General features: G+C 46.1%; 1 protein-coding gene across 2 annotated transcripts in view; it reads right to left on the minus strand.

Moving 5' to 3' along the window:
- Positions 1–12,883, minus strand: part of DPP6 (dipeptidyl peptidase like 6) — a 735,952-nt gene that overhangs the window by 627,051 nt on the left and 96,018 nt on the right. The window contains exon 1 of one of the 2 annotated variants that reach the window (XM_053261858.1): positions 5,920–6,254. The exons of the other annotated variant lie outside the window; for it this stretch is intronic. Within the exon in view, the coding sequence (XP_053117833.1) occupies positions 5,920–5,970 (51 nt within the window). The 5' untranslated portion in view covers positions 5,971–6,254. Of the gene's footprint in view, positions 1–5,919; positions 6,255–12,883 lie in introns of those variants that run through there. 2 annotated transcript variants of the gene reach the window in all.

Below are 12,883 nucleotides of genomic sequence, written 5' to 3' on the forward strand. Positions count from 1 at the left end.
GGCTTGTGAATAATGAGCTGATGTTTATAAGCTAGGATTGTATTCATTTGCTCTTACTTTGCTTCTTGTGATAAGTGAGTTAAATGTGATGTCTTAATTAAATGGTTATTAATGGTGAGTTTGTCTCTGAATCAGTGTGAAATCCGTATTATTAAGGCCCACTGGGAGTTTCTTGCTCTCTTTCTCTCATTTTAACTGTCTTTCTGAAATACTAGAATATATTCCAAGCAGTGACACAGTTTACTCTGCATATCTTTTAATTATTTTCAGAGTATCTGGGAAAAGTCAAATTCTCCATTGATTTTTAAAACTTATGTAATGGTGATGCTACAATACATAGTAGAGAATTATACAGGCACTTCTGTTTAGTTTTCCAAGTACACCTCCACATAGTATTTGGGTATTTCATGAGCCCCAGCATACTGAAATTTGTAGTTTTCCAGCATTTTTTGGTCTGGCTAAGTCCACTGCTAAATAGTTTTTGAAATATTAAAAGATTAACAAGCTTGACTTGTATTTTTGAGCTGATATTATGGTGAAGTTATCTGAAAAGATGGGTGTCAGATGTTTGGACAGGGGGCGCAATTTCAGTGTTTGCCCTGGGCGCTATTTTCCCTAGATACGCCTCTGCACGGAACCAGCTGGCCCGGTTCAGCTTGAATTTGGATTGGATTGGAGCCGCCACAGGTGGCTCGGGCTCAATCAAGCCCGGCCCAGTCCCGCCATCAAGCCAGCTCGAGGGGCTTGACAGCTATACTTGTAAAGGAAATCCAGACAGGATTCCCCTTTGCAAGTAAAAGGCTGCGGCGGCGGCGGTGGTGGTGGTGGGAGAGTTCTATCTTTTTACATTTAAAAATTGCTGCTGCATGGCAGGATGGCAACAGCGGTGGCCACAGCAGCAGGGATGGCAGCAGTGGGGACTCCTTCCACCCTACCGCCTGCCTCCCAAATGACAGCCTGTGTGCATGCAGAGAGGACTGAAATGGCCTGTGGCAGGCCCAGGCTGTCCTTTGGGAAGCAGGCTGGAGGGTGGAAGGAGTCCCTGCCACTGCCATCCTGCTATGCAGCAGCAATTTTTAAAGGCAAAGAGATAGAACTTTTCCTTTCCTCCTCCCGCCACCGCAGCCCTTTACTTGTAAAGGGAAATCCTTGCCTGATTCCCCTTGACAAGTATAGCCACCAAGCTGTCTTGCAAGGTGGGGGCTTGACTCGACTCACCTTCAGACTGCCCCCACCCCCCATTTGGCTCAAGGGCGAGCCTTCAAGCCAAGCTGGCTCGAGTGCAAATTGGCTCGATTTCAAACCAGTTGACGCATTCCTAGCCCCTGACTGCCTACCTAGCATGACCCCCAACGTGGTCCTCGATCTCAGCCCTACTGGGTCAGGCCCCAGGCCTATCTAGTTCAGCATCCTGTTTCCCACAGTGGCCCATCAGATGCCTCTCAGAAGCCCAAAGGCATGCCTTCTCTCTTGCTGTGCTCACCTGCAACTGGTAGATCCAATCCCGTAACTCTCCCAATCTAGGTTTTGGATTTGTGCTCTCTAGTGACCATTACCCACAGCTCAGCTATCTGACAAGAGGGAAGAAATCACCCACCCACCCCACCCCACAACATTGAAACTGGAATGATATGAATCCCTCCCTCTCTCCATTTCTGAAGATCCGTGGTCATCACAAACTCACTAAAAGCAAACAGTGATAATCAGGATGGCCACTAATGTATGATGCACTGATTAAAATAAATAAATGCACATCCACTTGATGGGAAAACTATTCGTTTTAAAATGTCATTGTCAAAATAACTTCAGTGGCTTCCTCCTGGAGTGTGAAACTTTTGCATCTATTCAATAGGGGGTGGTTTTCTTCTTCAGGGTTGTAGGTTTTTATGGACCAAGCTCCCCCTCTCTCAAAGTTCAGACCTATGTTATCAATGAGCTAACAGAAGAGTCTTCTGGATTGGGGTAGGCAGAAGCTTGGGAGTTTCTGGTAGCTTCTAGTCTTATTAGAAGTAGCTCTCCAGATTTTTGGTCTAGCTTTTTCCTCCCTTCCCTTCTAGCCAATATTGTAAAGCTGATTGGTTGGCTGAGTGGGGCATGGCCACGCCATTTTTAATCTCTTTTTCTTTGCATGCTGAGGTTTAGTTTTACTTTCTCTACCATTAATTCATCTCAGGGTTCTTCCCCAAGCTTTCCTTGTTCCCCTTCTGTTCTGCAGAAAAGTTCTCCAAGAATTCAGTGGCTATGCTGGGGATAGCCCTTTGGTGCAGGGTTGGGTGGGTTTCTGGGAAGATCATCTGTATGCTTGTACACTGAAGGTGCCAAGCCCCCTCCCTGGCACCTCCAAGATAGGTCTGAGAGAGACTCCTGCATGCAACCTTGGAGAAGCTGCTGCCAGTCTGTGTAGACAACAGTGAGCTAGATGGACCAATGGTCTCCCTATGTTCCTAGACCACCCCACAGAAATCAAGCAGCTGTTTATATTCTATATTAAGACAAAACAGAGGCATGTGGGATTTATTAAAAGTAATTTATTATATGAAAGCAAAGCTTTGGCCACTTACCAAAGCATCCAACTGAAAGAATTAACTAGCACAGTAAGAGCAGCTGGGAGCTTTGCAACTTTCATAATATACCCTCTTTTGATTTGGTAAATGGAATGGAATGCAGTAGAATAAAAACAGATGCTTTTCCAGATTAAACTTAGGGTGGAGAGTGGAGAACCAACAACATTTCCATAAGGATGTAAAAAATATTAACCTTGTGTCACAAGATGAAACTTTTCCAATAGCCAATTGAATTAATAATTAAAGACATCAAAAGTTTCAGGATAAGTTATTCATAACATGGCACACACGAAGTTAGAATTCTCACAAGTTGTCTCACACTTGAAGAATGAAACAGCTCAATTTAACAAAGACTTTTTGATGAGGGAAAGAAGATCGATATATACTTAGCTAGTTGTCAGAATGTTAACCTACAGTGAAAGAGTTCTAAAGAAATATCAGCCATAACATGGTTGAATGACTGGTGACCTTCTACAATCAAGCAATTAAATTACTGTGGGAGCGGTAATCTGTGTATGATGACAGAAAAACACTTAAATTATTGGTAAAGTAAAGTAAAGTTGTGCTGTCGGGTCGGTGTCGACTCCTGGTGCACACAAAGCCCTAGGGTTTTCTCTGGTAGAATACAGGAGAGGTTTACCCATTGCCATCTCCCATGCAGTATGAGATGATGCCTTTCAGCATCTTCCTGTATCACTGCTGCCTGATATAGGTGTTTCCCATAGTCTGGGAAATATACCAGCAGGGATTCGAACCAGCAACCTCTTGCTCCCTAGGCAAGTTACTTTCCAGCAACGCCATTAGGTGGTGGTGGTAGGCCATTGGTAGGGGACCCCTACAGCCTCGTGGCTGGGGATGATGGGAGTTGTAGTTCAACGACTGCTGAAAGGCCAAGTTTACCCAGCCATGGTTAGAGACTCTGGAGGAAGTGTGCACTCTGTGACTAAATGTTATGGCGGATCAGCAGAAAAATCTAGCCTGATAATTAATATCTTGATGAAAGAAAAAAGATATCCAGAAGTAGTATTTTTGGCTGAAGTGTCCCAATTATCGATTAATATTGCTCTTTTTAATGGGAACGGCTTTAGACAGAAGACACATGTTGCTAATGGCCAAACACCAAGTCCCCTTGTAATGAAGACAAGCCTTATAAAGTACTAGGAAGCACACCCCTAAATCACTGGTGTCAGTTGAATCTTTTTCCTGGCTTGCAATGTTGGTGCTCTGCAGAAGTCAAAAGTCAGTCCGGAAGTATCAGTTCCAGAAAAGACAAAACCTTGCAGGCAAATCAGGGATCATCTTTAAAGTGATGAGGCAGTTCCTACACCTGTAACTCAACAATATTGGCTCAAAACAGATCCCTGCTGAAGTTGAGCCAATCTACAACCCACACTCAAAACAGTCCCACAAGACTTCAAACCAGACAACTGTGGAATTAATGGAGTCTGTGGACTGCAGCCAGTTCTAGCACCGATTTCAATGGAAAATCGATCCGGTTGCGCTTACCTCTTGCTATACAGTCATGTTTTAGTTCATTCACTATGTGACTGAGAATGAAGCATGTGGATCTATTCCATCCTACCAAAACTTACAACTAAAAGCCCTGTCAGAAAGAATAGGGAGCAGTTTGACTGAACAGTAGAAATGTCCCCATTGCTGCTAACTGCAGAGATCATTAAAAGATAATGGGCTACAGGTTTCTCTTTATTAATATTGTGACACTATAGAAACAAAACAGGCTTGCCCGATAGTATAATCAGACAGCCATCATTAATTCAGGTGGTTAATTGTTATTTTAGTCACAGCCAAGTCCAAAAGATTTCAGTGACCTTTAGAACAGCGGCTACGGAGAGTGTAGCAGGGTTACTTCAGAGACAGTGCAAAATATTTTATGCATATCTGAAGGATTAGCAATTTTTTTCAATGGCAAGAGCGGTATTGAGTGTAATATTGCATTTTAGAACTGTTTGCACAAGTTCCTGCTCAGTTCCCTTCGTTGAATTCACAGGTCACATAGCACTGCACATTCTTGTTGGAAGAACTACGGAAAGGAGGGGGGGGGCGGAAGAGGCCAAGGAGCAGGATAGTGCTAGAAGAAGCACTTCCTTTAAAAAAAAAAAAAAAGGAGAGATAGTGAGTCACCAACACGTGGTGTCAGCGAAAGGACAATACTTGAACTGCTGCTGCTTTAAGACATCTCAGGAGAGACATGGGTCATCCCCTCCACATTCAGCTGGGAAACATTCACATTTTCCAAGGTAATAGGCATGCAAAACAGTTTCTAATGGGCATGCAAAGAGAGAAAATACCAACAGGTGAATTGTTTTAATGGGTCCACACTCTTTTTATTCAGTTTTTTTTTAAAAAAAAAATCACAACAAATCACCTATGAAGACATCAGGTTCGATACCTAGCCCAATTGGTTAAAGCCAGTCAGCCGCTGGGAGAAGAATTACCATAGCATGTCCGCACTCCACACATCTCAGACAAGCAAGGCCACAAGTAAATAATCCTAAAACAAGCCTCTATTCTCTCTCTCTCTCTCTCACACACACACACACACAACCTCCGGCAACCACAGCAGGATGATAAAAACAAACGTGTTTCCATCAGCACAAGATGGCATCCAGCATTTCCTTGGAGAGATCAGCTTTTTAAAAATTGCTCAAAAAGTAGCCAGCCAAGAATAGAGAAGGAGGAGGGGGAGAAGAGATATAATCACTGCCTCGAAAAGAGGCAGAAAGGGACGTGGAGGGGATGAGGCACACACACCAGCCCTCAAGTTGTCAAAGTTGTCTGTGTGCTGCTGTTGCCGATGTGCTTCCTCAGCTCCCCAAATTTGCCACCTTCTCCAGACATCTTATAATCCTCAGGCAAGAGTTCAGGGCTGTCTCACCTGGAATCTGCCACTGAAACCTCTGTCCCTTCCACAGGGTCCTAGGTAAAGAGACAACGCCAGTGCCACACTTATCTGCTTATCAAAGTGCAGACAATGGGTGAGGGTGGGGTGGGGGGAAGAGATCCTTCAAATCCGCAGGTTCAAGTTCAACCACACACATTCTCACTTTCTCTCAGATCCTTAGTTTAAAAAAAAACCTAGGAAGGCACAAAAGCATATCCATAAGCAAAGACCCTCACCGTCAGACTGGGCGTGAAGAGGGGGGGAACCACCCTAGCCAGACCGATCTAAGATTTAAAGAGCTGAGCTCCCAAAGCAAGGTGTAGGGGAGATCCCGTGGATTGCCCAGATCATGCTTTCCTGAAGAAGCAGAAAGAAGGTGGGCTGCATTGAATCAACCCAATGCCTAGAAAAGACGCCCCGGAGTTAACCCAGGCGGCGGCAACAGCCACTTACCATGACGTTTCCTTGCATTTTGGCGGTTTTAATCATTGCCTTTTCCTTCATTTTGGCTGTGAACGGAGGAGGAGGATGCTGGGCTGGGGAAGAAAAGAGCGTGCCTGCCGGTCTCCTTACAACACAGGCTTACTACTTAATAATCCATCGGCTTGGTCACTTTAGTCAGGAAGCTGGCTTTTACACTTGCGAGGAGATGTTTATTCGTGGGGTGGGGAGGGGGAAGGAAGGGAGACGGGAGCTGAGGGAGGAGTGGAGAAAGGAGAGAGGGAGAGTTCTGATGTTTTCTCTCGCTTCTTTAAACCCAACGCCCTTTGGAGAAAAAAACGCATAAATGTGGGATTTTTGGGTCGTCATTCTCTCTCTCTCCACCCCCACCTCTTTGCAACAATGACTTGAACATATTTAGGAGGAAGGCGAGAGTCTCCTCGCGCGCTGCCCGGATCACAATCGTTCGCGTCCTGCTAGAACTCTCTGGGTAACACGCGAGAGCCGGAGAGAGCTCCTTCGCCAGCGCGCACGCACACGCCCCAGCCACTACAACACTCGCAGCAGGGGTGACTGGCGTCGTGAGAATGCGGCCGGGCTCGCCCGGGTGGGCGGGCAGGTTTGTCTCCTCGAATGCTTCCTACAGAGCGGCTTGAGTGTGGCAAGGACGGTGGGGGGGGGGGAAGGATCCTCCCGCCAACCTTTGTCCAAGGGCAATCAGTGTTTTTTATATATCTTGTACACAAAGCCTTTTGGGAGTGTCATAGTGGAGGGAGAAAGCGCCCTCCTTTTACGTGGGGCTCCTAGGCAGTCGGTGGGGAGCTCCCCTCACATGCACAACCGGCCACACGCCAGCCTGGGCAGCACAATCGGAAGGACCAGGCGCCAAGAGGACCAGCCTGCTGCAAACGCAGGGAGGGGAAGGAAGGACGGAGATCAATAACGTTGTTGTTGCAGGTTACTATGGGACACCCGTCACGTTTCCATGGTTGCGCTCGTTTGGGTCTGCATCTGAAGCAGATGCGATCACCATTCCCTGCATCAAGGGGACTGTGAAGGTTTTCCCGCAACCACCTTCCCGAGCGCCTCTGTGCAGCCAATAGAGAGCCCCTGGGCAAGCGGCGCTACCTTCTCCCCCGCTCCGCTCCGCAACCCAAGCCCTCCCGCCGCAACAGCAGCATCCCGGCCCGCTCAGCCTCCGGCCCGTCTCCCGCCCTAGGCAGCAGCTGCTCGCCACGCCCACCACCAGGACACCGCTTTGTCGTGGCATTTCCGGGACACGGACGTCGCCACCAGCGTCCGCGCCCTTCCTAGCCCCTCCACATTCTTGCCCAGAGCCCCGTCTCGGGCCACCTCTCGCTCTCCGTCCTCCTGTCCACACCCCACCTGAGACACCCGCTGCTGGCACCTCCTCCGTCCTTATCTTCCCTTCCCAGCATGCCCTGCTACTGCTTCTCCATTCATCCTCTCGGAGGCTCCCCGGTGATTTTTTGCGCCCCCCCCCCCCCCGCCACGCACCACCCACAGCTGCTAAGGATGGCGAAGCCGCCGCTCTGGAGAAGCCCGGCTCCAGCCCTGCCCTTTCTCCGCGGCCCGCTCTGGGCCTTCTGCCATTCAAGAGCCTGCCTCGTTCTTCTTAAAGACAAAGCAGGGTTCATTTTGTAGTCCGGTCACGCCAAGAGCTCGAAAATGCTACAGCGGAGGAGATGTTTTCTACCGCAGTTTCCCTTTCCCCTACAGGTGCCGCAGGCAAGGCACCTCGGAGCTCCCTTGTGCAGCCTGCACACACGTACACACGACACGCCTCCCTCCTGGAAGGTTATTTGGGTCTTTTCTAGGCAGCCGTCTCCAGAAATGTAACTGAACCGAAACAAGTCGGAAGGAAGCCAGTAAACGGTTGCTACTCAGGAGAAACTAGTAGGATCCACTTTTATTCAGCCCCTATGCGAAGGAGGCAGCTTTTCACGATTATCTTTTGCTATCATTCACTGCTAAACATAACCATGTACACGACTTTGGGCTCCTTGGAGGAAGAATGGGATAGAAATGTTATTGTTATTATTTCTTGTTTACACAGTCAGACAGGTGTTATTGACTGGTTTGTTTTATCCAGACATCGAGTCCTTCCCAAGGGCATTATTTGATGATGATGATGATGATGATGGGAAAGCAAACCAGGGAATGGAACCCAACTCATGAATCCACTTGAGAAGGTTTGCAAGGTATGGAGAAAAGTTCTTTCCCCCAAATTGTTTACAAAACCCGTTTGCAAGCTTCTTAACTAAAGCTTTACTGGTTGACAAATAAGAACTGATGGCAATTCTGAGTGAAAGACATTGTTCAACCTTTTAAAAATTATGACTGCAATCAATCACCATTACAAACTGTCGTTGAGACACTAATTGGAGGGTTTATGAGAGGAAAGCTGGTCTTGTGGTAGCAAGCATGACTTGTCCCCTTAGCTAAGCAGGGTCTGCCTTGTTTACATATGAATGGGAGACTAGAAGTGTGAGCATGATAAGATATTCCCTTCAGGGGATGGAGCCACTCTGGGAAGAGCAGAAGGTTCCAAGTTCCCTCCCTGGCTTCTCCAAGATAGGGCTGAGAGAAAGTCCTGCCTGCAACTGCCTGAGCCATTTTTGGAAGGGCAGTATAGAACTCAAATAAAATAAATAAACCTTGAAAAAGCCACTGCCAGTCTTTGAAGACAATACTGAGCTAGATAGACCAATGGTCTGACTCAGTATATGGCAGCTTCCTATGTTCCTATGCAGAATCTAGATGTAAGAAGTTTGTTTACACATTGGTATCACAATATATCAGCAGGATACACCACAATTTATTGAAGGAAAACTGAAGAGAATGATAAAGGTGGGACTTCAGTTCAACTCTACTCAATAGGGGTGTACACAGACCATTTTTGCAGTCCATGAGCCAGTTTGGTCAAATTGACCAGCTGGGCTGGTCATTTTGACTGAACCAGTTCACTCATTCGAGCCACTGTTCCCTCTAAGGCATGTGCATACGCTCACAAGTTTTTGGATGTCCACTCAGTTCATTTTAGATCCCGCTCAGGTTGAATCAGGAAGGCCCGACTCTGAATGCATGTGCACACACACTGCCTTGATACTGCTGCCCAGAACAAAATTCATTCCGCACAGAGATGAAAAAAATTAGAGGGACCACTGGTTCGAGCTGGGCCCGATTGAGGAGGGCAACTGAGAGGGGCGGGGGCAAGAGGCATCTTTAGAAGTAAAAACGGGTCCATTACTGGCAGCGGCACCAAAGCTCAGCAGCAGCACTCCTGCCAGCAGCCGCATATGCATGGAGACCAGGTAAGTGCCAGAGCTGTGCCAGAGCTGCACACAGACTGCTGCCAGGCATATGTGCACTTAGGTAATTTTGGACTGGGACATGAAGGCCCTTGGAGGCGCCCTCCTCCCCCAGCTGCAAGTTAAGCATCACCCCACTACACACAAACACACTGTGACATACTCAGTATTTTTAACAGGTGGGTTCCTAAGGGCACAAATAGCAACTGAACTCACAAGAATGTAAGACTATAAAACAGGTATATTTATGCAAATATGCATTAGCAGAAACATTTCAATATGCAACTCAACATATTCCCATCCTATATATTTGGGACTGTGGTTTCTTTGAGGATTTGGGGGCCCCCGGGGTGTGTGGAGGCCCTGGATTTCTGCCCAGGTATGAAGCGCCTCTGCTTGCGGGAGCACTACGGCTCAGCTTTGGTACCACCATTAAGGGACCATCTCCTTTACTTTTAAAGATGCCTCGCAGTCACTGCCCTCAATTGAGCCTGGCTCAAACTGGCAAACCGGTTTGCTTCAAACTGGGTTTGGTTGGGTCGATCGCAAACTGGCCCCGTTTCCTAAAAGGTGGTCCAGTTTGTGATTGACCTGCTCGAACCTCCCCAGTTTGCAGCGGACCAAGATCGAACCAGTTCTGCACACCCCTACTACCCAGCAGATAACCCTGCCTCTTATGTGACAATTATTTATGGACTAAATACTTAAATGGCCAAAAACCTTTTGGCATAAGTGGACACCACCCAGAATGTTTCAGGCTTTAAGTATAAGTAACAGTTTCCAGAGGAGTGGCCGACAATTGAAGCAAAACACAATAATTTTGTAGCACCTTAAAGACCACATTTATTTCTGCATACGCTTTCAAGCTGGTTAGTCTTTAAGATGCTGCAAGTACCTCTGTTGTTTAAATGAACATGTGGCACAAACCACAGACTTCTGCATAAGACTTTTACATTGGCTCACTCCCATTAACTTTAAGTGGCTACCCTGTCTTAAATGCAGATTTTCCACTTAATTGGTGGTTTGTAGACTGCCTCCATACAAGATTACTTTTTCATTGACTCTGCTGGTATCTTCTGAAAGCTTTAGCACCACATCTTTATTCTCTGGTTGGGAGGGGAGGGGAGGGAGTAAACTAAGCAAGGGCATAGTAAAGTCATGGTCTTTTGAACAAACAACCAGAAAATAAATGCAACTGCCTTCTCTTGTCCCATGTCCTCAGACTGGCATTAGAGGCCTTGTTCTACATCCCTCTGCTATTAGAAGATTGGCAGACAAGAGAAAAGGGCCCTTTTCTACAGTGGCAAAATTACGGAAATGCCCTACTTAGGGAGATCCAATAAATAGACCAGTGTTCCCTGTAACAGGAATTCCCAGATGTTGACTATAACTCTCAGCATCCCCAACTGCAATGGCCTTTAGCTGGGGATTATGGGAGTTGTACAACATCTGGGAGCTATCTAATGGCTCAGCGGGGAAATGCTTGACTAACAAGCAGAAGGTTGCCAGTTTGAATCCCGGCTGATACTATATCAGGCAGCAGCGATATAGGAGGATGTTGAAAGGCATCATCTCATACTGTGCAGGAGGAGGCAATGCTAAACGCCTCCTACATTCTACTGAAGAAAACCACAGGAAATCAAAATTACTGGACTTAGTGACAGACATTGTAGAGGGGGAGGGTAAACAAGCTTCTCTTTTCCCCCTTTGATACCACAAACATACTTAGAACAGGAACAGGGCTGCCTGGGACAAATAATGATTGTAGTAAATAACTCTCCCTTTCAATAGGCACCACGTTAAGTTTCTAGGCACCATGGCTCTCTGGCGCCTGAGATTTTTCACTGCCACTGGTGGCAGATTTCTCAGGTTATATTATTACTATTTGCTCATTCTGCTTCTGGGAGTTTGTAATTAATCTATTGCAAAGGGGTTCCCAAACTTGGGCCCCCAGATGTTGTTAGACTACAACTCCCACCATCCCCAGCCACAATGGCCAAAAGCTGTTGGGGCTGGGGATCTGGAGAGTTTTAGTCCAACATCTAGGGACCCAGGTTGGGGAACCCTATGCCTAGTGCAACCATTTTAGAGTTCTATGGTTTCTTTCAGATCCTGTGTTAGCTATTTAAGATGCCAATTTAGTAGAGAAAAGCAGAACACAAATTTGTTAAATAAGTCCCAGTGTACTTTACATCATAGACTGTAACATAAGATGACAGGTTTCTACCCTCAAGGAGCTTACAGTGGGGGGCGGGGGCAAGGATGGCCAGCACCTGAGAGAGGGGGGGAAATAGATGATGAAGGGTTAACAAGGGATGCAAGAGAGCAAATTCAGCTACACTGTGTCTTGTGAATGCTCCAGCAAGCAAATCCAGCTGAAAAGGATTAGCATAGTATGACTTGACCACACAGACAAGCTTTAGAGACAGATTGTTATCCGTTTGCCTCCAAGATGTTTTTGTATATCAATTGCTAAATACTGAAGCCTGGCACTACCTTTTTCTTCTCCCTTTCTCCCCCCAGGTCCGCCCCCCCCCCCCCATGCATTTGTTGGTTTTGTCTTATTAGTTGATTTAATTTGTGTGGTTTTGGCACTACTTTAGCAATTGCTATGATTAAAATAATTTTGTCCTAATCTTCAGGCTGCTGGCAAGCCTTTGCTATCACTTCTAATACCACTCATATTTTGATTTTTGTTGTTGCATTAAGAGTCTCCATTTCATTTGGACAAATGCCTTTTCAGTAGATGCTCTTCTGCTGTGCACAGCTGGATCTTCACCCATTGCATTATATGATATTCCATGACAAACTGAGCTTAGGATATTTTTAGGCACTGTTAAATCCCCACATTTTTTATAAATTAACACTTACAAGGCAACAGCCCTGCAAGGTGGGCCAGAATTATACCCATACTGCAGATCAGATTGAGTCCAAAACTGAAAGAACAGGGCTTCCTGAAGATATTTTAGGAGAGATTGCTATGTTGAGATTTGAACCAGGGACCTTGCAGGTCAAAGGTCATACTCTGGACTATCATCATCATTTCTTACAGTCCACAACTAGCCAGGAATTACAGTAATCAACAGTTACAGGCAATATAACATAAAATACTCCAATACTAAATAATAATAATACTGAATAATATTAAGATGACCAACCCACCACCGGCATAATACATACACCTTACATAACATAAGGGTTAACCATTTGTTTCCTGATATTACAAGCAGTGGGGCAAAATTTAGCCACGCAGTAGGTAAACTCAGCATCAGAATCAGAAAGGAGGAGATTTACATAAAATTCGTCCAGCCAGCCTGGATAGTGTAACAAAATTGGACCAATAAAAAGAGAACGTATCTCTCTATAAAATACATGGTAAAGTAATACATGCTCCACTGACTCAACCATGCCTGAATGGCAGGGGTAGAGCCGTTGGGAATAAGGTTTACAGTGAAACTTTCCCTCCAAAACAGCCGAAGGTAACACATTTAAACGGGCCAAAGTAAATGCATGGTAGAACTTAGGGAGAGTAAGTTTATATAAATAATTAGCTGGGGATAAGATTTGTCTAGAATTTCCTGCAACCACGCAGTGCATAATTCGCGCTCTGTCCTTTTGAAGCACAATGTCCCAAAGGTGCTGGT

Source organism: Hemicordylus capensis, chromosome 6 (assembly GCF_027244095.1).
Source record: "Hemicordylus capensis ecotype Gifberg chromosome 6, rHemCap1.1.pri, whole genome shotgun sequence".
Classification (NCBI taxonomy): Eukaryota; Metazoa; Chordata; class Lepidosauria; order Squamata; family Cordylidae; genus Hemicordylus; species Hemicordylus capensis.